The sequence below is a fragment of the Podarcis erhardii genome (assembly GCF_964252035.2).
Source record: "Podarcis erhardii genome assembly, chromosome: 15".
In the NCBI taxonomy this organism is placed as follows: Eukaryota; Metazoa; Chordata; class Lepidosauria; order Squamata; family Lacertidae; genus Podarcis; species Podarcis erhardii.
The window spans coordinates 3,290,970-3,316,385 of record NC_138505.1 but is presented as its reverse complement, the minus strand read 5'-3'; the positions used below and the strand labels follow the sequence as shown (position 1 = coordinate 3,316,385).

The 25,416-nt window shown below is 46.4% G+C and overlaps 2 protein-coding genes across 2 annotated transcripts in view; both read right to left on the bottom strand.

Annotated features, from left to right (window-relative positions):
• The window catches only part of LOC309329895 (methanethiol oxidase-like), a 30,699-nt gene extending 28,111 nt beyond the window's left edge, over positions 1–2,588 (bottom strand). Inside the window, exon 1 of the mRNA XM_081841107.1 lies at positions 2,366–2,588. Coding sequence (XP_081697233.1) covers positions 2,366–2,420 — 55 coding nt within the window. The 5' untranslated portion in view covers positions 2,421–2,588. The remainder of the gene's footprint in view (positions 1–2,365) is intronic.
• A 6,184-nt stretch (positions 2,589–8,772) lies between these two features.
• LOC309329902 (methanethiol oxidase-like) overlaps positions 8,773–25,416 on the bottom strand; it is a 39,057-nt gene continuing 22,413 nt past the window's right edge. Inside the window, exons 6-12 of the mRNA XM_081841118.1 lie at positions 22,817–22,999; positions 21,802–21,980; positions 16,855–16,933; positions 15,916–16,037; positions 13,964–14,056; positions 11,359–11,477; positions 8,773–9,898 (exon numbers count right to left, since the gene is read on the bottom strand). Coding sequence (XP_081697244.1) covers positions 9,736–9,898; positions 11,359–11,477; positions 13,964–14,056; positions 15,916–16,037; positions 16,855–16,933; positions 21,802–21,980; positions 22,817–22,999 — 938 coding nt within the window. The 3' untranslated portion in view covers positions 8,773–9,735. The remainder of the gene's footprint in view (positions 9,899–11,358; positions 11,478–13,963; positions 14,057–15,915; positions 16,038–16,854; positions 16,934–21,801; positions 21,981–22,816; positions 23,000–25,416) is intronic.

Below are 25,416 nucleotides of genomic sequence, written 5' to 3'. Positions count from 1 at the left end.
GGACTTGACATCTTTCCGCAGGGCCTGCAAGACAGAGCTGTTCTGCCTGGCCTTTGGTTTGGCCTCAGAATGACCCTTATGTTTCCCTCCCCTTACGGTTTTGATCTATGGACAACTTTTAAAATGAGGCTGCATTTTAAATTGCAGTTTAACCTGTATTTTAAATTGGTCCCAGTCCCCGTCCCCCCCATTATGCTTTTACTGTAATTTTACTGGAGTAAGCCGCCCTGAGCCCAGCTCTGGCCGGGGAAGGTAGGGTATAAATAAATTTTTATAATTTTATAATTATAAGTATAAGTATAATTATTATTTATTAGAGAGCCATCTTCAAATATCTGAAGGGCTGTCACATGGAAGATGGAGCAATATTGTTTTCTCCTGCTCTGGAGGGTAGGACTCGAATCCGTGGCTTCAAGCTACAAGAAAGGAGATTCTAACTAAACTTCAGGAAGAACTTTCTGGCAGTAAGAGCTGTTCAACAGTGGAATGAACAGCCTCAAGAGGACTCTCCTTCCTTAGAGGTTTTTAAGCAGAAGATGGATGGCCACCTGTAAGATATTATTCAGCGGTGGCTTCTGACGAAACCCTGTTGCCCCTTCAGCATCCAGACCCTCCTCCCAATCTTCTCCCTCTGACGTCTTCTCAGGGTCCCACCACCAATCTCTTAGCCCTGAACCTTCCTCCTCTGGGGATGTGTGGGTCCCCCTTGAGGGTTCCCCATGCTTTTCATTGTGCAGTCATGATGATTTGTGCTCATGATGGTGTCAGGGCACGGTCCTGCTTTCAAAAGTTTCAAGGAGGGCATATGGCTTCATTTCCAATCAGATATTCATTTCCCTTCACGTCCTACCGAAATCCTGCCACAAACATTCCCCTTTATTTTTTGCCCTGCTTTCATTTTGCAAAAGTGGCCCCTCCTGAGGGTGATTGTGCAGTAACGTTGGGGAAGCATCTCAGAAAAATAACTACAGTGGTACCTCGGGTTAAGAACTTAATTCATTCTAGAGGTCCGTTCTTAACCTGAAACTGTTCTTAACCTGAGGTACCACTTTAGCTAATGGGGCCTCCCGCTGCCGCCGCATGATTTCTGTTCTCACCCTGAAGCAAAGTTCTTAACCCAAGGTAATATTTCTGGGTTAGCGGAGTCTGTAACCTGAAGTGTATGTAACCCGAGGTACCACTGTAATGGAAGTGGAATTCTGTGTGGACGGTCTGGTATCAATCCATCACCGAGGCACTTTTATTGCATCAATGCCCCTACAGAAAAGCTTCACCAGTCTGGAGAGACCCTGAATGAATGAATGAATGAATGAATGAATGAACTAAAAGAGAATGCTAACTCCAAGCAGGCTTGCTAAGATGTATAACACTGAATAAGATAAGTGCTGAAGATGCAAAGAGGTGGAGGGAACGATCTTTCACATGTGGCGGACTTGTAAAAGGGTATTGAGAAATGATTCATAATGAATTTTAAAAAATGTTTAAAAGTTCTCCCCCCCAACCCCCCCCACAGTCCTTTCTGTTGGGGATAATTCAGACTGAAATTCCCAGGTGTCAAAAAAGGTTATTTATGTATGCTACTACTGCAGCCCGTATTTAGGTAGCCCCAAAATGGAAAACGAGCGAGGTCCCAGCTAAAGAAGAATGGCAACTGAAGCTGACGGAATATGTGCAGCTTACAGACTTACCATATAGAATAAGAGAACAAGAAGAACATATGTTTAGAGAAGGTTGGAAGATGTTTATTGAATATATGGGGGGGGGGATTGCGTACACCTGAAAACGCTGTGAGCATTAAGATAAATTCAACAGTGTAAATAAGTTTTGATGGAATACAGAAGAGTTTAGGACCCCTGACCATTAGGTCCAGTCGTGGCCGACTCTGGGGTTGCAGCGCTCATCTCGCTTTACTGGCCGAGGGAGCCGGCGTACAGCTTCCGGGTCATGTGGCCAGCATGACTAAGCCGCTTTTGGAGAACCAGAGCAGCGCACGGAAACGCCGTTTACCTTCCTGCCAGAGCGGTACCAATTTATCTACTTGCACTTTTGACATACTTTCGAACTGCTAGGTTGGCAGGAGCTGGGACCGAGCGACAGGAGCTCACCCCATCTCGGGGATTCGAACCGCCGACCTTCTGATCGGCAAGTTTAGTTTTTGTAAAATACGCAGGGATTTATGATATGCAAAATGAACCGTGGAAAGAGAAGAAGGGAAGTCATTTATATTTTAAGGATGTTAAAATGAGTATTTTAAATTGTAAAACAGAAAATTTAATAAAAATTACATATAAATAATAATAATAAAATAAAAGAGAATGCTAATTATTGCTCCAGCCGGCTGAAGACAGAGAGGATCAATTCTTACCTCCTTTGTCGGGCTCCTCTTGTTCCGGGACAACCCCTCCTTTTGTCTGATACATTCTCTGGCAGCCCGGGCTTGTGCGTCTGACGGTAGTAAGAATGTGCTCGAGATCTGCTTATACCCAGAGGGATCCTCTAAATATATAAGTGCGCACACACACCCAAGAAGATGCCAAAACGGTGGGTGAGGAAGGCGTGGTCTTGTAAAGGAACTTATTAAGGGAAAAGCTGACTCCCAAGAAAGCCTTTTTCCTGGCCCACCCACCCCATCCACCTGTAGCCAGGTAATCACACGCCCTTTGGAGATCTCCGACCTCAGGAGGAGACAGTCGCAGAAGATTTGGATTCCAGTTGGTCCAGTTCCTCTTCTCACACGGGCTTTGATGAAAGCACACGTTGGGATGGCATGATCTCTAACTGTGCCTGTTTATCTGAAGCCCTCGTTTCTCTCTCTTTAGTCAATTTGGGGGCCTTTAAAAAAGGTAAAGGGATGCGGGTGGCACTGTGGGTTAAACCACAGAGCCTAGGACTTGCTGATCAGAAGGTCGGCGGTTCAAATCCCCGCGACGGGCTGAGCTCCTGTCGCTCGGTCCCTGCTCCTGCCAACCTAGCAGTTCGAAAGCACGTCAAAGTGCAAGTAGATAAATAGGTACCGCTCCGGCGGGAAGGTAAACGGCGTTTCCTTGCGCTGCTCTGGTTCGCCAGAAGTGGCTTAGTCCTGCTGGCCACATGACCCGGAAGCTGTACGCCGGCTCCCTCGGCCAGTAAAGCGAGATGAGCACTGCAACCCCAGAGTCGGTCACGACTGGACCTAATGGTTAGGGGTCCCTTTACCTTTACGGGTGGTATTGGCTGGGGTGTTGTCATTGGAAGATGGGTGGATGGGCGTGGCCAGGGGGTAGGGAGGGGCAGCTGCCTCCCCTAAATCAAGTAAATAAATAAAAATACTTAACTAAAAGTAGAAATTATCAGAATATTCAAAACTGAAATGTTTGCTGAGGTCACTTGTACCGTGGAGCAGTCATTCAGTAGAGAGTAATCACCTGGCTAAGGAAAACGTCTCCATGGGCTCTGCTTACTGAGCGTGCACAGAAAAACTGCCTTGGGCGTGAAAAAGGACTTATTTGAGAAGAAAGTGCTGAAAAGGTTTCCAGCGAAACCAAGAAAACTTGTTTTAGTTTAGATTTTTTATAAACAAGATGTAAAAAAAGGTGTGCTCTTTGTAATTGTGCAAAATAGGCTCGTTAACCGCATGGAAGTTACCCCCTGGTGTTTATTTTTTGCTTAACTTCCTAATTTTCAAACGACTGGAGATTTCGACAGGTTTTTCTGGGCACTTGGGATCAGAAGAAAGTAATTGAAGACAACTGGGGTTGAGACATTCCATCCCAAATCTGCCAGACAGAAGAAGAAGACGACAGGTGGGTGTCGCGCACCCCTAGCATAAATCCTGGCAACACCCATGGCGTTCTTTTTGTGCTCCCGCCACCCAGTTCATCATTGCAAACAGTTCATCATTATCACACCTTCTTTTCCGTCTTGTGTTGTTTGGCACTGGTTGTGAGGCAGGTGGCACGGATTCTGCCCGGCGCCCGGAATTAATTGCAACTGAGGGTGAGCTACACACATGACTCTGCCTTTATCAATGAGCATGATGCAGCTAAAAGTTCCCATAAATGTTTTGGCTGCCTCGTTCAAGCGCATGGCTGGGGTCCAGGAAGCAGCAGGGCGTGCCTCCAAGCATATATGCATGTATGCTCAGCAGTTCATTAGCGCTTCGTCTTTGAACCGCCCTGTCGCCATATCGCCGCTTCTGAAATCACCCCAAGCTTAAGACGTGAGCCAAAGTGTTGGGGGGCTGAAAGGAGGGAGCCTGCCGTTCAAGAAACGCAAGACAGAAAGCCCCGCTGGGCGTTTGGGAATGAGAACATTTGAGATCTACACCGTGTGACCCAACTCGCTGATACGAGCTCAGCGTTTTCAGATGTGCTGGGCTGGGGGATGTGACAGAGAACGGGAGAGGCGATTGGTCAGTTGGCTGCTGAGGTCACATTAGCCCTTGACACTACACTATGTGTGTGTGTATATATATATATATAAATGTTTACCGTATTTTTCGCTCCATAAGACGCACCTGACCATAAGACGCACCTAGTTTTTAGAGGAGGAAAACAAGAAAAAAAAATATTCTGAATGAAACAGTGGATGTATGATTTTTGTGGTTCATGCTGTGGCCCCAGACATGATATGTGATTTGATGGTGAGTTTGGGGTAGCCCAATGCAAAAATCCTGAGAATCCATGTGGATCTGTGCTTTGTAACCACGTTTTTGCGCCATTGCGACCCCACGCAACAGTGGATGCGTGGTTTTTTTGGTGCAGCCTGTAGCCATGGACATGCTATGTGATCTGATGGTGAATTTGGGGTGACCCAGTGCAAAAATCCTGAGGATCCATGTGCTTTTACCTACCCCTCCCAGGCAGCCTCCTTTATCTCTAGAGTCCCTTATCATCCTCCCGATTCCTTGCTGCTCAGGTGTTCAGTGGCTTTGTTTCAACACCCCCTTCCCTCTTTCAAAAAAAAAAAGAAGCATGACCTGCTTTTCACCCCTGGGCAATTCGGCTCCAGGGACCATGCATTCGCTCCATAAGACGCACAGACACTTCCCCTTACTTTTTAGGAGGAAAAAAGTGCCTCTTACGGAGCAAATAATACGGTATATGCCACTATTAGTTAAAAAAAAAATCAGAGTGCATAAACCCTGCAATAAAAATGATGTAAAAAGATATATAGTGGAGGACGAAGGCAGAATTGATGCCCGGAGGGGATTTCTGAAAGGCAGCGCTTTGTCCTGGATCTTACACATATAAAAACTCAACAATTTGGAGGTTTCCTAAAAGAAGCTCCAGTTGTGTAATATACACCTTCCTCAACGCACCTTAACTGGATTCTGACCTGTCACCTACCTTCCCTGGAAGGTATTACCTTTCTAATTTGCTGGTCCCTTCTGCTATTTCTTAAAACACTTTATAAATTTCTCCAAAACATGCGTTCAATTTGCACGGGAATGCCTGCAGCTTACTCAGTCATAAAAACATTCTCTAATAAAAACAAAATAAAAAAAATCCTTCCAGTAGCACCTTAAAGACCAACTACCGTATTTTTTGCTCTATAACACGCACCCGACCATAACAAGCATGTAGTTTTTAGAGGAGGAAAATCCGTAGGCATGCCACCCGTAGGCATTCCCTCCATAACACGCACAGACATTTCCCCTTACTTTTTAGGAGGAAAAAAGTGAGTGTTATGGTGCAAAAAATACGGTAAGTTAGTTCTAGGTATGAGCTTTCGTGTGCATGCACACTTCTTCAAATACACTGAAACAGAAGTCACCAGACCCTTCTATATAGTGAGAAGGTGGGGAGGGGTATTACTCAGAAGGGTGGTGGGATTGGGTGGTTGGCCATTTTTCACCTTCTCACCCCTTGCTTTTTCCTGTAAGACCTATTGCAGTCGTCAAGAGTCGTCAACAGGCTCATCACAGCTATCTGCCAATCACCCATTCCCACCACCCTTCTGAGTAATACCCCTCCCCACCTTCTCACTATATAGAAGGGTCTGGTGACTTCTTTTTCAGTGTATCTGAAGAAGTGTGCATGCACACGAAAGCTCATACCAAGAACCGACTTAGTTGGTCTTTAAGGTGCTACTGGAAGGAATTTTTTTATTTTGTTTTGACTATGGCAGACCAACACGGCTACCTATCTGTAACTATCTGTAACTATCTATCTGTAAAAGATACAGGATTTCAAGCTGGAAGTTACAGGACATGCAACGACTGGAACCGAAGCAGTTATGTCTTCTCCAAAATTTTCGTAGGTGCAAACAGAATTGTGTATAACTGCCTCAGTATTATCATAAGCACGGATAATCATAAGCATTATAAAAAGGATGTCTGAGAGAGGCCTTAAACCAATCTGAAACCTCTCCCTGGGGATTGTAACCTCACTACGAATTCCAATAATTTTTGGTGAAGACCACCTTCCTCAGGTTTGTGGGTCATGATAACACAGTTGATCTTATCGTCAAGTTGGTTTAAAAGCAGTAATGTACAGTATTGTTGATGCAGGCAGAGTCCCTAGTTAAATGGCGTGTGGTAAAATACGAATGTGACCTCTTGTGGCAGAAAATGATAGTTACCAAATAAAGAGCGAACCATTCATTTTTGGCCAGGCAGCATCGGTAATTTCAAATCTCACTGCAGACCAGCCATTCTTGGGTCCCCAGATGTTGTTGGACTACAACCCCCATCATCCCTGACCAAAGGTTCTGCCAGCTAGGGATGATGGGAGTTGTAGTCCAACAGCATCTTGAGAAAGACTGCTGTAGACTGTGGGTATTTAACACATTTTCATCATTCAGTAATGATGAAGGATGAGAAACAAATTGCGCTTGGGTTCAAACCTTATACATTCAAAAATCCATTAGCCTTTGGGCCCTGTTGACACTTTTAAAGAAGATGGAACATTAAAATATGGTTGCTAGATTTTTTTCAATGAATCCGGGGACACTTTTTCCCCCTTTAAGCTGAGTAGCAACAGGGAGTCAGTAGTGGGGATGGCGAGGCAAAAGACCCTGGGCCCAAGCACACATGCATATTGTATAAAGGTGCAAAGCCCTTCTTTCGCACCCTGTGAAACATAAATGCACAGAGTTTTTAAAAAACTGGGCAATGGCGCACCGTGCGCCTGTGACTCCCGGGCCTCCCCTGATCTCCCGTCCCCTTCCCCTTTCGTTTTGACTGATGTGGGGAGGCTCAGGAGTTGCGGCCGACCGTTGCCCTGTTTTTAAAAAACTCTGCACATTTATGTTTCACAGGGTGTGAAAGAAGGGCTTTGCACCTTGCCTGGCAGAGAAACCACGTGCCTTGCACCCCTCCTGGGCAACGGCCGCCCATCTGCAACTCCCGAGCCTCCCCCAACGAGTCAAAACAAAGGGGGAAGGGGGCAGGAAATCTGTACCCCTGGACGCCCCCGGTTCCCCCTCAGCAGTGGCAGTGACAGCAAGCAGCTCCTGAAGCCAGCCAGAGCCAACTGCGCTACCAGACCGGCTCCGGACTGCTGAGGCTGCCGCTGCCGCTGCCACGTTTCCCGGGGACAGATTTGCAAATCTGGGGACTGTCCCCGGGAACCAGAGATGTCTGGTAACCCTACTTTAAAATCCAAGTAGGCAGTAGGAAGGAAGTACCATATTTTTCACTCCATAAGACGCACCTGACCATAAGACACACCTAGTTTAGAAGAAGAAAAAAAATATTCTGAACGAAACAGTGGATGTATGGTTTTTGTGGTTCAAGCTGTAGCCACAGACATGTGATCTGATGGTGAATTTGGGGTGACCCAATGCAAAAATCCTGAGGATCCATGTGGAACCGTGCTGTGTAACCACGTTTTTGCACCATTGCAGCCCCATGCAACAGTGGGTGCATGGTTTTTTTGGTGCAGGCTGTAGCCACGGACATGCTATGTGATCTGATGGTGAATTTGGGGTGACCCAATGCAAAAATCCTGAGGATCCATGGGCTTTTACCTCCCCCCACCCAGGCAGCCTCCTTTATCTCTAGCGTCCCTTATCTCCCTCCCGATCGCTTACTGATCAGCTGCTTCCTTTCAACACTCCCTTCCCTCTTGTTTGCCTTAGTATCTTTTCCTTAGCTGGAGCAGTTTTTTTGCTCTTCCTTTTCTTCTAATTTCTCTCCTTTTGCTTTAGTCTTCCTGTTTCCCCCCTTTGCAAGTCTGCTGTCTTTACCTCCCCGTTCCCAGGCAGCCTCCTTTATCTCTAGCGTCCCTTATCTCTCTCCCCGATCGGCACACGATCAGCGGCTTTGTTTCAACACCCACTTCCCTCTTTCAAAAAAAAAGAGCATGATCTGCTTTCCGCCCCTGGGCAATTTGGCTCCAAGGACCACGCATTCGCTCCATAAGACGCACAGACATTTCCCCTTACTTTTAAGGAAGAAAAAAGTGCATCGTATGGGGCGAAAAATACGGTAGTTTAAGAGGGAAAAGCTAATGCCCGGATCCAGAGCCTCAATAGCTGTGTGCACTGGAGGAAGGATGCCTCTGAATATCACTTCCTAAGGAGCACAAGTGGGGAGAAGGCCTTTTTATTTCTATTTTGCCAGTGGCCCTTCTAGTCCAGCATGCCTGTTCTCACTCTGGGTACCCAGATGCCTCAATGGGAAGCAGGATCTGAGCGCAGCAGGGCTCTCCCCACCAGAAATTCCCCGAAACTGGTATTCAGAAACATTTCTGCCTCTGGCATCAAAGTCACTAGGTATTGGTAGCCTAATCCTGCACGAATTTGTCTAACACTTTAAAAAAACCATCGATACATCCAGCGGGGACCACATTCCACAGTTTGGCTATTCGTTTATTTATTTCGTAAGATTTATACACTGATTGGTTGTGAAAGAAAATTCTCCAAGCGCTGTGTGGAGAAGAACTTTCATTCGTCCGCCCTGAATCTTTCCACATTCAGCTTCATCGAATGGCTCCAAGGCCTAGTGTGATGATCTATCACGTGCAGAATAAATCATGTGAGCAAGACTACAGTTTGCAGTAGAGAGAGGCAGGCAGGCCAGTAAACACCTAGGACAGTTTGGTATAATTAAAAGCATCAGGTAATACACCTGTTCCAGAGATTCTCATAATCTACGACTGAGCTATGGATGGTTCCTTCAGCCTTCAGGAAGCAGGAGCTACATGTTGGGAAAACTTCCCCTCCCACTCTCCCCAGACTCCCTATGCATAGAGAAAGCTGATCATAAGCCTTACTGCTAAAATACTAGTTTTCTATGTGCATATGTTTTTTTTATCATTGTGTGGGAGCGTCCTAACATGCTACACCCCTGCTTACTGCCTGAAGTGGTACAGTCCAGGAAAAGCTGTACAGTCATACCTTGGGTTACAGATGCTGCAGGTTGCGTTTTTTTCGGGTTACGGACCCGCCGAAACCCGGAAGTACCGGAACGGGTTACTTCCGGGTTTCGGCGGTCGCGCATGTGCATAAGTGCTAAATCGCACTTTGCACATGCGCAGAAGCGCCAAATCGCAACCTGCGTGTGTGCAGACGCGCCACTGTTGGTTGCGAACGCTGCAGGTTGCGAACGTGCATCCTGCACGGATCATGTTCGCAACCCAAGAGTCCACTGTACTGTTCAGTTCCACAGACTATAAACTTGCTCCCTGTCTGTAAGAACATGGAAATCTGGTTAGAGGCCCCACCAAGATCAATTTTCATATGTGGAACATAGAAAGGACAAAGGGTCAACATTAAGGGTCCAACTGCTCTCTGCCCTGCTGGGAGCCTTTCTCAGATCCAGATATCGGAGGTGCAGTCTCCACCCGGGTAGCGGATCTCGTGGGCAAGTGCTGGGCCCTCCGGCTCTTTCCCAAAATCCACGAGGAAATTCTTATTCACTTTCAAGCCGCCTTTCTTGGTGTCCACGTCGATTTGTAACATGACAGAGCCTTCCCTGAAGTGAAGAGGAGGGGAAACGGGAGTGGAGAAAACATGTTGTGAAGGAAGGCAGAAATAAGGCCATAATCATTTGTTTTTGAGGACAAAAGGGAAGAGTCCAGTACCAGAATCAGGCCAGCGGCCCATCTGGTCCAGCACCCAGCTATCTTTCTTTGCAGGCAGAGAAAGACCAGGCGGGTAATTTTCTGGTACACCAAACGCAGAAGCTTGCTGATGTATTAACCTGGCTGAATTTGGCTGATGCAAACCCAGCAGACACACCGATGGTGACAGGTTACCAGGTAGATAGTACTGCTGAAGCGTTTTCTGACACTACACTGTACAGATGCATTCCAGGCACACTGAATTTCATTGCTAGATGTTCAAGACCTGACATAGCTGTGAGCACTAACCTGCTTAGCAGACATGCTAACAATCCTATTGTTCAGGATTGGAAAGCTGGACCAGATGCCTCAGTGGGAACCCGCAAGCAGGATTCAAGCACACAAGCCCTCTCTTCTCATCTGCGGTTTCCAGCAACTGAGATTCAGAAGCATCACTGGACTCCAGCCATGAAGTCAGAGCATAGTAGCCATTGAAAGCCTTATCCCTCCACAAATTTGCCTAATCCTTTTTTATCATAAATAATAATATTTTTTTATTTATACCCCACCCTTCCCTGTTCAGAAAACCGGGCTCAGGGCAGCTAACAACAAATTTAAAACATTTAACTGATGCTACAAAAAAAAAAAACAACAGTATAACATACAGTATAAAACGTGAATAACAATAAAATCAAAAATGAATTTAGAGGGGAAATCCTTCCAATAAACATTAGATAATCACCAGGGCTAGCTGGCTAAGTTAGTCCTATTTGGGCCAGCGAGGAGACCAGGGCAGAATTAGCTGTGAGATCCCAGAGCGGGTAATCTTCATAAAAAGGGGAGGGGGAGGGAAGGAAGGGGAATAAAAGATCAGGCTAAGTTCAAATTGAAAGCCAGGCGGAATAGCTCTGTCTTACAGGCCCGGCGAAAGGAGGTTAAATCCTGCAGGGCCCTGGTCTCATGGGACAGAGCATTCCATCAGGTCGGAGCCACCACTGAGAAGGCCCTGGCCCTGGCAGAGGATAGTCTGACTTCTTTAGGGCCCGGGACCATGAATATGGTTATTCATGGACCTTAAGGTCTTCTGCGGGGCAGACCAGGAGAGGCGGTCCCATAAATACGAGGGCCCTAAGCCACATCTTAAAGGCATCCGTGGCCTTAAGGGAGCCAATTCCATAGTTTAACTGGGTGCTGTGTGAAGAAGATGCTTTGAGCAGAGGGGCAGAGGCTCTCCAGGGTTTCAGGGAGGGGTCTTTATCGACCCAACATAGAGTTTGAACCTGGGGCCTTCTGCATGCGAAGCAGGTGTCCTGCCACTGGGCTGCAGCCCTGACTTTTAAAAATAATAATATCCAGGCAAAAGGTGTCTTACTTGACCATGTCTGGGTAGAACTGCTTGTCCCAGCCGCTGTAGAGGGAAGTACTGACGTACAGTCGCTTGCCGTCCAAGCTTAGCTGGATCATTTGAGGTCCGCCTTGAACCCTCTTTCCCTGAAAAAAACAGATATGTTAACACACTCCAGAGGATCCTGTGTTGCTTGGCGTACGTGGAAGGAAAATTTGGAGCAAGAGGAAAGAGAGATGCAGGGATGCAGGACATCTGTGCCCTTCCAGATTTTAAGAAGGTAAGAAGAATAGAAGTGAGAGCTGGACCATCAAGGAGGCTGGTCGCCGAAGAACGGATGCTTTTGAATTCTGGAGCTGGAGGAGACTCTTGAGAGTCCCATGGACTGCAAGAAGATCCGACCTCTCCATTCGGAAGGAAATCAGCCCTGAGTGCTCACTGGAAGGACAGATCCTGAAGCTGAGGCTCCAATACTTGGGCCACCTCATGAGAAGAGAAGACTCCCTGGAAAAGACCCTGATGTTGGGAAAGATGGAGGGCACAAGGAGAAGGGGAACGACGGAGGACGAGATGGCAGGACAGTGTTCTCGAAGCTACCAGCATGAGTTTGACCAAACTGCGGGAGGCAGTGGAAGACAGGAGTGCCTGGCGTGCTCTGGTCCAGGGGGTCATGAAGAGGCGGACATGACTAAACAACTAAACAACAACAACAAGAACCTTCTGGATCAGGCCAATGGCCCGTCTAGTCCAGCAGCCTGTTCTCACAGTGTCCAGGCAGGTGCCTCTTCTGGGAAACCAAGGTTCAGGATTTGAACACAATACTCTCCCTTCCTGGGATTTACAGCAGTTTGTATTCATGCCTGCAGCTCTGGAGAGAATAGCCATCATGACTAGTAGCCATCCACAGCCTTCATGAGTATGTCCAATCCTCTTTTAAAGCCATCCAAGTTGGTGGTCATCACTGCTTCCTGTAGCAGGGAGTTCCACTGTTTAACAAACCAGCATGGTTAAGGGTTAGGGACAAGAAGAATGGCAGATGAAGATGCTGGACTTTTTGGAGATGGCCAACCTGACTGCAAGAACCCGCGACCAGAAAGAAGAGGAGACACAAGAAGATTGGAAGAAATTTAGAGAATATTTAGCTAAATACTGTAATAGAAAATAAATAGAAAATCCTTAGAAGTAACAAATAGGGCTAGGGGTAGAATAAGGATATGGGTAGTAAATGCTAAGGATTGGAATATTAATAAAGGAGAAGAGATTAGTAAATGAAAGGAGTTAATATTATTAGAAATATGAATTTGAAGAACTGTTATAAATGTGATATAATGAAATTTAGTTAGAGGGGATTCGAGGAAGTCAGTTATCAATGTTATGAGAATTAGGTATTAGAAGAAATAGCTTCTTTTTGTGTTTAATTTTATTGTATTATATTGTAATGTGTTTTTTGTATTTTTCCTCTGTGTTTTTCTTGGTTGTGTGTTTTGTGTTCCTTTGTTATGTCATTTTGTGATAAATGTGAAAAATCAATTAAAAAAAATTGGGGGGGGGAAGGGTTAGGGACAATGATGGGCTACAGGACCCCTCCAAACCCCTGGGATAAAGCATTTGGGGTTTTTTTTTTGTTTAGAGGGAAGGCAAGCTTAGGGGAGGAATGGTAAGAACAGGGTGGAGGACCTGATGCCTGAGGGATGCTAATTTCATGCTGGTAGTGACTCTACTTGGAAAGCAGAGACATCACCTTGCCAACAAAGGTCCATATAGTGAAAGCTCTGGTTTTCCCAGTAGTGATGTATGGAAGTGAGAGCTGGACCATCAAGAAGGCTGATTGCCAAAGAATTGATGCTTTTGAATTCTGGTGCTGGAGGAGACTCTTGAGAGTCCCATGGACTGCAAGAAGATCAAACCTCTCCATTCTGAAGGAAATCAGCCCTGAGTGCTCACTGGAAGGACAGGTCCTGAAGCTGAGGCTCCAATACTTTGGCCACCTCATGAGAAGAGAAGACTCCCTGGAAAAGAGCCTGATGTTGGGAAAGATGGAGGGCACAAGGAGAAGGGGACGACGGAGGATGAGATGGTGGGACAGTGTTGTCGAAGCTACGAACATGAGTTTGACCAAACTGCAGGAGGCAGTGGAAGATAGGAGTGCCTGGCGTGCTCTGGTTCAGGGGGTCACGAAGAGGAGGACATGACTAAACGACTAAACAACAACAGTGACAAGGGCAAAAACAGAAGGGGAGGAAGGAAGGAAGGAAGGAAGGAAGGAAGGGAGTGTTTCTTGAGTGCCTTGGGTTAAAGGCATGATATAAAATGTGATAAACAATTACAGTGGTGCCCCGCAAGACGAATGCCTCGCAAGACGAAAAACCCGCTAGACGAAAGGGTTTTCCGTTTTTCGAGGTGCTTCGCAAGACGAATTTCCCTATGGGCTTGCTTCGCAAGACGAAAACGTCTTGCGAGTCTTGCGAGTTTTTCCCCTCCCCCCCCCCTTTTTCTAAGCCACTAAGCCGCTAATAGGGATGCTTCGCAAGATGAAAAAACCGCTAGACGAAGAGACTTGCAAAAAGGATTATTTTCGTCTTGCGAGGCACCACTGTAATAAATAGGGGGGAATGTGGTGGTTCTCATGCACCTTGATAATAAATGGATCTGGCTGGCAGTCCAGCTCTTGGTCCTCAACCACAGTGACTGGCCCGCCTTTGATGATGCTGCCTCCCACGAAAACCTGCAAGGAAATATACCAGACTCAGGACAGGACAGAATCATGTTTGCAGAGTCGTCAGCTTCCTGGGGCAAATAGCGCAGCCAGCAATCTCCCTGCCATACTGGCCATCTGGCAAGATGGTGTAAATTAAAAAAATCTGGCTGGTTAGTTGCTACCTAGTTTTCCTTCCTATGTACGTGACCTCTGCATCTGATGATAGGTAAGATATTGACTACTGCAAAGGGGTCTACTTTGGGCTACCCCTTGGAGACAGTTCACCCTTTTGGTTAGGGCAAAATGCAGCCGCCGGCAAAGGGCATTCAGAAGCACATTGCCTCCCACAGGGAAAGTAGAACATAGTTAGCATGGCTGATAGCCACTGATAGCCTTACCTACAAATTTGTCTAATCTTCCTTAAAAGCCATCACTACATTTTGTGGGAGCAAACTCTATAGTTTTAACTACCATATTTTTCGCTCTATAAGACGCACCAGACCACAAGACGCAAGTAATTTTTGGAGGAGGAAAACAAGAAAAAAAATATTCTGAATCTCAGAAGCCAGAACAGCAAGAGGGATCGCTGCACAGTGAAAGCAGTGATCCCTCTTGCTGTTCTGGCTTCTGGGATAGCTGCGCAGCCTGCATTCACTCCATAAGACGCACACACATTTCCCCTTACTTTTTAGGAGGGAAAAAGTGAGTCTTATAGAGCAAAAAATACGGTATGCGCTGTGTGGCAAGGTCCTTCATTTTAATACGTTTTTTGATTGATATACAGTGGTACCTCGGGTTACATTACCTTCGGGTAACGTAAAATTGAGTTACAAATGCGGCAAACCCGGAAGAGTATACTTTTGGGTTTCGCCACGTGCGCATCCACAAAAGCACATGTGCAGAAGCGCTCTATCGCACCGCGCACATGCACAGAAACGGTGCCTCTGGATACGGACTTTTTGGGATAAGTATGGACCCCCAGGACAAATTAAGTTCATATCTGGAGGGTCCACTGTATGTATTTGCCGACTGATGCTGATAATTGGAGTACGATGTTAAACACATGCATATATTGGTGAATTACCACTTTATTTACAGTTTACACTTTCTTTTTTATACACCAGTGGAAGCCTGGATATTTAACAAACAAACAAATTTAAATGTTTATTTTGTTTTGCAGATAATACAATTTATAAACAACAAAGAATTCCCCCCCACCCTCCTTGCCAGTATGTTTCAGCATAATCAAACAAAATAGTTTATTAGCTTTGAATTCAATTTCAAAAACGAGTATCTGTCTATAGTCTGCCACGTGTTGCTGGTGGTTGAAAGCCTTTTTCTTTTGTAAGTATGTATGCAGCAAAGTCAAACAATTTTTTCTTGAAATTGTTCATTCTCTTATTGCTAAATTATTATTAGGTAAAGGTAAAGGTACCCCTGCCCGTAGGGGCCAGTCGTGTCCGACTCCAGGGTTGCGCGCTCATCTCGCTCAAGAGGCCGGGAGCCAGCGCTGTCCGCAGACACTTCCGGGTCACGTGGCCAGCGTGACGAAGCTGCTCTGGCGAGCCAGCACCAGCGCAGCACACGGAAACACCGTTTACCTTCCCGCTATAAAGCAGTACCTATTTATCTACTTGCACTTAGGGGTGCTTTCGAACTGATAGGTGGGCAGGAGCTGGGACCAAAAGACGGGATCTCACCCTGCCGTGGGGATTCGAACCGCCGACCATACGATCGGCAACCCCAAGGCGCTGAGGTTTTACCCACAGCGCCACCCGCGTGGGTAAATTATTATTAGTAAATACCTTATTAGTAAATATTAATATATATATATTTTTAAAAAAATATTTATTTGCTCTGATCATTCATTCAAAGCCAGCTTTTACCTGTCCCACCAGTTTGGGCTCCTGGGTGTTGGTGATGTCATACTGACGGATGTCTCCATGAAGCCAGTCGCTAAAATACAGAAATTTGTCATCCAGGGAGATGAGGATGTCCGTGATAAGACCTTATGGAGAATATTGGAGAGTAATAAAAAAAGCCACATCATTAAACTCTTGTGAGTCACCTGTTTGTGTATATTGGGGGGGGGGGGCAGAGAGAGAGAGAGAGAGAGAGAGAGAAATATACTAGGTGCTACAAAGATATCGCATATCTCTAATATTTTATTCTCTCTAGCGAATTTACTCCCTTTTGGGGGGGCAGGGAGATGTAGTATTTATTTATTTTTTGGTTCAGTCTCTTTAAAGAAATACTTTGTTTTTGGTAAATTTGTTGTTTTTTAAAAATATTTTTATTAAGCAATTTCAACATAAGAAATTATCAAATCATGTAATCACATACATTATTCCCCCCCCTTCCATCCATCCCTCCCTCCCCCCCCCCAACCAGGAAACTCCCTCAGCTCCTCTCTCTGATTTCTCTGCACATATTATTCTCTGCATGTTATACATATCCTTTCCTTGTCTATCTATCATGTTATCAACCAATAAATTTGTGTATGTTTATTCAAAACCTGCCAAGGAGTCCAGTTCATTTTGTTGTCTTTTTAAATAATTTGTAAATTTATTTAAAATTTGTAAAAAGTTCCCATTCTTCCTTAAAGTCGCAATTGTCCTGGTCCCGCAGTTTGTATGTCAATTTAGCCAGTTCTGCATATCTCATCAATTTTTCTTGCCACTGTTCTTTCGTTGGGACAAACTTACTCTCTTAAGCTGCCCTGAACTTCTTGCCTCTAGGGGCCTGGCAGGTGGGTTGGGGAAGCTGCTCAAAACCACAAGATAAATCCTACTTGTGGCCCAAATCTGAAACCATGCTGGACTGACCTGGCATGTCAGGAAGAACCCAGCCGTCCACCTTCTTGCTGGGCACCTGAATCACTTGCTTGGCCGCCCATGTCCCATTCTGCAGAAAGAGCAACCACAGTGGAGATTAATCACAGGAACGCCATTGTCACGCTCAGCACAGATGGATATATTCTTAATATTGGAGGGTGGATAGCGGCTAACGGATTGAGGCTGAATCCTGACAAGACAGAAGTACTGTTTTTGGGGGACAGGGGGCAGGCGGGTGTGGGGGCCTCCCTGGTCCTGAATGGGGTCACTGTGCCCCTGAAGGACCAGGTGCGCAGCCTGGGAGTCATTTTGGACTCACCGCTGTCCATGGAGGTGCAGGCCAATTCTGTGTCCAGGGCAGCTGTCTCCCAGCTCCATCTGGTACGCAGGATGAGACCCTACCTGCCTGCGGACTCTCTCGCCAGAGTGGCGCATGCTCTGGTTATCTCCCGCTTGGACTACTGCCATGCGCTCTATGTGGGGCTACCTTTGAAGGTGACTTGGAAACTACAACTAATCCAGAACGCAGCAGCTAGACTGGTGACCGCCGAGACCACATAACACCGGTCTTGAAAGATCTACATCAGCTCCCAGTACGTTTCCGAGCACAATTCAAAGTGTTGGTGTTGCTCTTTAAAGCCCTAAATGGCTTCATTGTTAGGAGATCCGCAGGCCTTGGGAAGAGGGTTTGACCATTAAGCCTCTCTGAGACCTGGAGCTCTTTGAGGGGAATTTAAGTGTGTCTCCTAACAACTCTCAGCACCCTGAACAAACTACAGTTCCCATGATTCTTGGTGGAAGAGGGAAGTAGCTACTGTTAAAATAGTATAATGTTGCTTTAAATGTATGCTGAGAATGTGATCACACTCTGCGAGAGGCAAAAAGACTTAAGGAAGATCAAAGTCTACTAGCTGATCCCTTGGACTGATTTGCAATATGCCGGCAATTGCTCAATACAGTGGTAAGAACTTAATTTGTTCCGGAGGTCCGTTCTTAACCTGAAACTGTTCTTAACCTGAAGCACCACTTTAGCTAATGGGGCCTCCCGCTGCTGCTGTGCCGCTGCAGCACGATTTCTGTTCTCATCCTGAAGCAAAGTTCTTAACCCAAGGTAATATTTCTGGGTTAGCGGAGTCTGTAACCTGAAGCGTATGTAACCCGAGGTGCCACTGTAATTGTTTAACATCAGCAAGAAATGACACCCAGTTGTTTTAGCAATAGGTAAAGGTAAAGGGACCCCTGACCATTAGGTCCAGTCGTGGCCGACTCTGGGGTTGCGGTCCTCATCTCGCTTTATTGGCCAAGGGAGCCGGCGTACAGCTTCTGGGTCATGTGGCCAGCAGGACTAAGCCGCTTCTGGCAAACCAGAGCAGCGCACGGAAACGCCGTTTACCTTCTCGCTGGAGCGGTACCTATTTATCTATTTGCATTCTGACGTGCTTTCGAACTGCTAGGTTGGCAGGAGCTGGGACCGAGCAACGGGAGCTCACCCCGTCATTGCGGGGATTCGAACTGCTGACCTTCTGATCAGCAAGTCCTAGGCTCTGTGGTTTAACCCACAGCGCCCCCCGCGCCCCCCCACCCTCCTACCTTATTTCCAAATCAGGCTGCTGGGAGGGGAAGAGAGTTTTTTGGGGGGGATGGATCCAGGCGTGGACTTTTGTGTGACAACTGCTGAAAAGAAATTCTGGTGCTGAGCATGTGCTCAGAGGCATCTTGTTATTTGATTCTTGGAGAATGGGTGCTTCCAGGCCAGCTGTTGGAATAATCCACTTATGATCCCCACCCCACTCCACTCCAGCCACTATTTTGCATCTGGTTCCAGTCAGTGGATCTCAGGGGTAAAGAAAAGGGGGGGTTGAGGAATGCTCAAAGCAGGTCCTGCAAAACTGAAATGTGCCTGGCTCTGTTACAAGGCATGCCAAACATTATTAGGCCCATTTTACAGGTGGAAGGGCTGAGGCAGCAGGAGACAGCGAGTGCAGGGCAGAGGCGAAATCTCTGAATGCTGAGACTTCCTCCGTCACCACTGTCTCTTGGCCACTCCACAACGCACTGCAGAGTAAACAGCTCTTCTGCGGTATCACAGGCGCCTATCTTATGTAGACAAGAGAAAGCTTAATGGCTTGAACCGCCGCACAATCGTATGTACACAGCTCGACATATGCGGAGGTGACACAGGACCTGAGCAAACAGCCGTTACAATGGGAGCGGCGGCTCAATGAACCACCTCTGGTAAGCCAGGCGGGTTAATGATTGCGCTGTCCCATTATGCCAAAGATCAATAATTCACTCACTGAGATGCAAAGGCGATAACTGCGCATAGTGGGGTGGGGAGGGAACGGCTTGCAGATCTGGGCCTCCGTCAGACAACCGTTGGGATCGCAGAGCCTCCTGCTCACCGCCTGACAACACCTGTTTGACTCCAGCGCCAGTTGGACTGGCGCCTACTCCTGCCAACACAGGTTCAGTGCACTGTTGGCTTTTTACATGTTCAGAGGGAATCGGACCGTCAGCAATTTGTCCCACCGTGCTTTGCTCCAAGCAGGGATCTTTCGCACCAAGTTGGGGGGTGGGGAGATCCCTTTTGGATGCCCCCATTGGTAAAATGGGTAAATTGCATTGCCTGCAAATACTTCGCTTTGCCCACCGTCACAAACTGCAGAGGAGGTATGTGTGTGCATCCTCAGTCCAGTAGACCTGAAGGAGCATCTCCACCCCCATTGTTCTGCCCAGACACTGAGGTCCAGCTCTGAGGGCCTTCTGGTGGTTCCCCCCCTGCGAGAAGCCAAGTTACAGGGAACCAGGCAGAGGGCCTTTTCAGTTGTGGCACCCGCCCTGTGGAACGCCCTTCCATCAGATATCAAAGAGAACAACAACTACCAGACTTTTAGAAGACATCTGAAGGCAGCCCTATTTAGGGAAGCTTTTAATGTTTAATAAAGGTAAAGGAGACCCCTGACCATTAGGTCCAGTCGTGGCCAACTCTGGGGTTCCAGTGCTCATCTCGCTTTATTGGCCAAGGGAGCTGGCGTACAGCTTCCAGGTCATGTGGCCAGCAGGACTAAACCGCTTCTGGCGAACCAGAGCAGCGAACGGAAATGCCGTTTACCTTCCCGCTGGAGCGGTACCTATTTATCTATTTGCACTTTGGCGTGCTTTCGAACTGCTAGGTAGGCAGGAGCAGGGACCGAGCAACAGGAGCTCACCCCGTCACAAGGATTTGAACCACCAACCTTCTGATTGGCAAGTCCTAGGCTCTGTGGTTTAACCCACAGCACCACCCACATCCCTTTTAATGTTTAATAGGTTATTGTATTTTAGTGTTCTGTTGGAAGCCACCCAGGGTGGCTGGGGAAACAAAACACCCTCCGTGAGTTCCCCTCCTCACCACCAGCAGCAGCTCCTCTTCCTCCTCCTCATTGCTGACCTGCTTACTTGACAGGCAGAGAAGGAATGAGGAAGCAGAGAGGGGTATCACTGTTTTTCCTGTTCGCCACCACCAATGTCTGCCCCAGAGCAAGAGGTGGGTGAACAAGCAGGCAGGTTGCAACAGTGGAGAGGAAGAGAAGGTCTGCAGTGGGGGCCGGGCTGTGGTTAATGCGGCCCCTGTTAGGGTGCAGAGCCTCAACAGATGCCCTACCATAGGGACCCTTGCCACATCACTTCGCAATGTTGTCTATTTTATCATCTCTAACCACATACACTCAAATACAGTGGATGCTCGGGTTGCGAACGTGATCCATGAGGGATGCACGTTCGCAACCCGCGTCTGTGTGTCTGCACACATGCAGGTTGCGATTCGGCGCTTCTGCACATGCGCAAAGCGCAATTTAGCAGTTCTGCGCATGCACAGCCGCCGAAACCCGGAAGTAACCCGTTCCGGTACTTCCGGGTTTCGGCAGTCCGCAACCTGAAAAAACACAACCTGAAGAAGAGAAGAAGAAGAAGAGTTTGGATTTTATATCCCGCTTTATCACTACCCGAAGGAGTCTCAAAGCAGCTAACAATCTCCTTTTCCCTTCCTCTCCCACAATAATAATAATAAAATTTGATTTATATCCCGCCCTACCCAGCCAAAGCCGGGCTCAGAGCGGCTAACAACAATAAAATGATAACACATTCTAAAATCATTTCATTATAAAATTAATTCAATTCAACAATCACTCTGTGAGGTGAGTGGGGCTGAGAGACTTCAGAGAAGTGTGACTGGCCCAAGGTCACCCAGCAGCTGCATGTGGAGGAGTGGGGAAGCGAACCCAGTTCCCCAGATTACGAGACTACCGCTCTTAACCACTACACCACACTGGCTCTCACTGAAGCGGCTGTAACCCAAGGTATGGCTGTACACCAATAAATTTTTTGCAAAAGAGAACGGTCCAACAGAGTATGCTCCCCAAGGCCATATCCAACTAGGCACCTGTCAATTTCAGATTCTGTTTTTTCTCCCCTTCCCCCATCTTAAGTTCAGTTCTCCACATTCCCACATCAGTTTGGATTTTTTTTTAAAGTCCTCATGGAAACTCGTCAGCACTTTAGTGCAAATTTCTCCCAAACACATTTTTGTATGAAATTTCACCTAATATCCACAATTTTGCAAATCGATTTCCCCCAGTATAAAGCATTTTTGTGTGTTACCTTTCTGAACATATGCATTTTTATGTACTTTCCCCCAGTATATGCATTTTTGTACGTGATACTGCACTGCAAAATTCGGAAAAGGGCAAATTTCAAAGGAAGGCTGCATTTCAGTCCATGCACTGTTTCAGAAAGTGCAAACTGAGTGAGTTGGCCTTCCGACGTGAACTGAATTTAAATTTCTCCCCCAAGTCAACAAAGAAATGGCCTTTTCTAATTGGAGGTGCCTGGGACGATCTTCTGCCAGAGAGCCACAGTCTTTCCTCAAGTATTACTAAAAACGTTACTCCTTTTTGTTACCGCGGTCTTGTGGAAACGATGAATCGCACTGGTGAGGGCGCAGCCGATGAACCCTTCTGCCGCGTCGGGGTTGTGGAGAAAGCGGATTTCAAGAGGGATGGAATTCTTCCCCACGTCGATGGACTGGATGAGTTCATGGGTGGTCCAGTCCCACACATTAATGTTCCCACCGTAGCAGCCTTCAAAGACGCAGTGGTTGTGGAGGAAGTAGAGTAAATAAAGAGCAGAAAAGTAAAGCTTACAGAGAGGTCACTATTTCGATTTCCCCCAGCACTGGTGTGTGAGGAATGCTGCCTGTGAAATACATTATTTTATGCACAAAATCCTGCCTTCTCTGCAGTGGCTCCCCGTCTGTGGAATGCTCTCCCCAGGAAGGTTTGTCTGGCGCCGTCATTAAACGCCTTTAGGTGCCAGGCAAAAACGTTCCTTTTTAACCAGGCCTTTGGTTGATTTGATTGACATCCTATGCCCTTTTAAAATGTGGTTTTATTTTTTTGGGGGGGAGGGGGTTATTGAGTTGTTTTTATTTTAATGATGTATTTTGTGGTTTTATATTTTGAACTGCCCTTAGACCTCCAGGTATAGGGCGGTATACAAATTCCAATTATAATAATAATATCAATGCCACACACTGAAAAATCAGCCTGAATATGATTGCCCCTCGTGGAAATGAATTTGGTTATCTTTTCCGCAATGGCTGTCAACCTTGTGGAGTTCCAGATGTTGGGACTAAAGCACCATAGCTGTCAACTTTTCACTTTTCTTGCAAGGAATCCTATTCGGAATAACGGAATTTCCCTTAAAAAAGGGAAACGTTGACAGCTATGTAAAGCACCCTTCATCATCCCTGACCGTTTGCCATGCTGGCTGGGGTTGACTGGGCTTTGTAGTCCAACAGCATTTGGAGGGCCACAGAAGGGTGGAGTATAAATTTAAAAAATCACTATAACAATTATTATTCCCCCCACCCACCCTTTGCTTCAGTAGTGCTTATGTGCAGAAAGATCGCACTCACCTTTCTCCAGATCAGCTGGATTAAACCCATTAGCCAGGCACTTGGGCACTCCCCATTCTGTGCTCATCAGGACGTTATGCCTCGGCTGGTACCAGAAATCGTAGCCCAGCTTAGGGACCTTGGACCCTTTTTCCCAGTTTCCCTTCACCTCAAACGTCTCCCCATCCAGCAGCACGAAACCACCTGACATTACAAAAAACAAAACAAAAAATTAGGAATAAGAATAAGAATAAGAATAAGAATAAGAATAAGAATAAGAATAAGAATGGGAGGGAAACATAAGGGTCAGACTGAGTCCAAACCAAAGGCCAGACGGAACAGCTCTGTCTTGCAGGCCCTGCGGAAAGATGTCAATAATAATAATAATAATAATTTATTATTTATACCCCACCCATCTGGCTGGGTTTCCTCAGCCACTCTGGGCGGCTTCCAAGTGAATTTTAAAAACAATACAGCATCAGACATTAAAAACCTCCCTAAACAGGGCCTCCTTCAGATGTCTTCTAAAAGTTTGGTAGTTGTTGTTCTCTTTGACATCTGGTGGGAGGGCGTTCCACAGGGCGGGCGCCACTACCGAGAAGGCCCTCTGCCTGGTTCCCTGTAACTTGGCTTCTCGCAATGAGGGAAGCGCCAGAAGGCCCTCAGAGCTGGACCTCAGTGTCCGGGTAAAACGATAGGGGTGGAGACGCTCCTTCAGATATACTGGGCCTTTGAGGCCGTCTACGGCTTTTAGGTCAGCACCAACACTTTGTTGTTGTTTTTTATAAATATTTATTAAGGTTTTTAAATATAAATGCACACATAATAAACAATCTTACTTCTTTTACAACAATTTCATCACTTCTTTGGACTCCCTCACGTCTCCCGCTCCCATTTACATCGTTAAAATTTTTTTCCAAACAAATTATCAACTTGTTTACAATCTCATGTCCACTCATTCAAATATAATCTAGCACTTCTTCCAAAAAATTTTTATATTTTCTTTAGTCTCACTTATCATCAAATTTAAATCTAGTTTAGTGGTGGCCAGTTTTTTATAATCTAGCATCCTTCTTAACATTCAACCAAATTACAATGTTTTTGTAGATACATCTTAAATTTCTCCCAGTCTTCCTCTATCTTCTCTTCTCCCAGATTACGGATTCTGCCGGTCATCTCGGCCAGTTGCATATAGTCCATCAGCTGCATCTGCCACTCTTCCAGTGTGGGTAGATCTTGAGTTTTCCAGTTTTTTGCAATAAGAATCCTTGCTGCCGTTGTTGCATACATAAAAAATGTTCGATCCTTCTTTAACACCTTCTGGCCGACAATACCCAGAAGGAAGGCCTCTGGTTTCTTTGTGAAGGTATACTTAAATACCTTTTTCCAGCACCAACACTTTGAATTGTGCTCGGAAACGTACTGGGAGCCAATGAAGATGTCGTAGGAACACATGAAGTTGCCTTATATACTGAGTCAGGCCACGTCGCTCCACCTAAGGCAGTAGTGCCTACTGGCAACAGCCCTTTGGGGATTCAAACAGGGCTGTCTCCCAACCCCACCTGGAGATGACAGGGATTGAACCTGAGGCTTCCTCCATGCAAGGGAGATGCTCTGCCAGGAAGCTACAATCGTTGCCATCAACAAGATGAATTATTCTAAATTCCAAAAGGTATTTGATATACAGTGGTGCCTCGCAAGACAAAATTAATCCGTTCCGTGAGGCTCTTCGTATAGCGGTTTTTTCGTCTTGCGAAGCAAGCCCATTGACAGCTTAGCGGATTAGCACTATTAGCGGTTTAGCGGCTTTTAGCGGATCAGCTGATAAGCGGCTTAGCGGCTTAGGAAAAGGGGGGGGGGAGGGGAAAAACCCCGCAGGAACTCGCGAGACATTTCGTCTTGCGAAGCAAGCCCATAGGGAAATTCGTTTTGCGAAGTGCCTCCAAAACGGAAAACCCATTCGTCTAGCGGGTTTTCCGTCTTGCGAGGCGTTCGTCTTGCGGGGCACCACTGTATCCCAGCTGGCGTGTGTGCGTGTTGCAAAAAGACTTGTAGGTTTGAAGGGTAAACATGCTCCATCCACTACTCAGTGGTCGGAAGTTCATGCTGCTCTTTCAACATTTGAATGTAGATTATAATGGTTTGGTTGGCCATCCGTCTGTCAATGGAGGAGTGTGTCTTTTGGAGTGAAGTCAAACTGTTGGAAGGTTGTAGAAACCAATATAGGATAGGCATGTTTTGTTGCAGATGAAGGCACCCGGTGTGTTTGTGTGTGTGTTTGTACACACACACACACACACACACAGAGTGGTATCTTGGTTTACGAACTTAATCCATTCTGGAAGTCCATTCTTAAACCAAAACCGTTCTTAAACTGAGGCACACTTTCCCTAATTGGGCCTCCCGCCGCTGGTGACCTTCCACCGTTCAGATTCTGTTCTTAGACCGAGGTAAAGTTCTCAAACCAAGACACTATTTCCGGTTTTGCGGAGTTTGTAAACCAAATTGTTCTTAAAGCAGACTGTTCTTAAACCAAGGTACCACTGTATATAATGTGTGCGTGCGTGCGTGTGTATACTTTAAGTCAGGATTGATGGATTATTTTTAATATTAATGTGAGC